Source organism: Condylura cristata, unplaced genomic scaffold (genome assembly GCF_000260355.1).
Source record: "Condylura cristata isolate star-nosed mole 26May11 unplaced genomic scaffold, ConCri1.0 scaffold00028, whole genome shotgun sequence".
NCBI lineage: Eukaryota > Metazoa > Chordata > Mammalia > Eulipotyphla > Talpidae > Condylura > Condylura cristata.
In genome coordinates, this window is record NW_004567129.1 from 3,427,431 (window position 1) to 3,428,241 (window position 811).

Here is an 811-nt window from a genome sequence, read left to right on the forward strand (position 1 = left end):
AGGGGCAGTGGCTATCGACAGCTTCATAGTGCTGCGCTTTAACCCGTTGTGCCACCATGGAGGGCTTCTTAAGGGAGTCTGTCTTGTCAAATACAGACGTATATTCATTCTAAGACATTAACTGGCTTTTGTGTATGGCAGGAGCTGTTAGGCACATGGGACACAAAGTAAACGTGTGATTTGTACTTGGAAGAAGTAATTTTAATTGAGCCCTACGCTGTTTGCAAGTTAAGTATTAGTAGTTCTATTCGACAGTTATGGAGATACAGTTTTGGCGAGGATCAGTAACAACGTCATTAGCTGATGGGTCACACAGGTATTTTCATTCAAGTCCAGCCTCTTAAATCCAGGTAAACACGCCCCTCCATGGCCCCGCCCACCCTCTCCTTTACGCCTGCGCACTGCCCGTGCCAGCCCCGGTCCTGGAAGCCGACACGCCGCGCGCCTGCGCACTGCTCCCCATGTGCGCTGGGGCCGTCAGTGGGCCCAGCTGAGCCGCGGCTCGAAACCTCCTTGGCGACAAGACCCGGGCACCCGTTCTGCACCCGTCTTGCTGGTGCCCTCCTTTCTCGGCTTTCCTCACGAGCGCCTGTCGCCATGGGCAAGAGCCGAACCAAACGCTTTAAGCGACCTCAGTTCTCCCCCACGGGTGAATGTCAGGCCGAGGCGGCGGCGGCGAACGGGACGGAGCGGGAGGACGACGACGGGCCGGCGGTGGAGATGCTGGAGAAGGTAAGGTGAGGGCTCCCCGAGCCCCCCGCACACCCCCGCGAGCCCTGGCGCCGCGGCTCCCCGCGCCTGCGCGCCGCCC

At 59.1% G+C, this 811-nt stretch overlaps 1 protein-coding gene across 1 annotated transcript in view; it reads left to right on the forward strand.

The window, feature by feature from the left end:
- The first annotated feature begins 444 nt into the window (after positions 1-444).
- Positions 445-811, forward strand: part of HEATR3 (HEAT repeat containing 3) — a 31,563-nt gene continuing 31,196 nt past the window's right edge. Inside the window, 1 exon segment of the mRNA XM_004690327.2 lies at positions 445-802. Within this exon segment, the coding sequence (XP_004690384.1) occupies positions 598-802 (205 nt within the window). The 5' untranslated portion in view covers positions 445-597.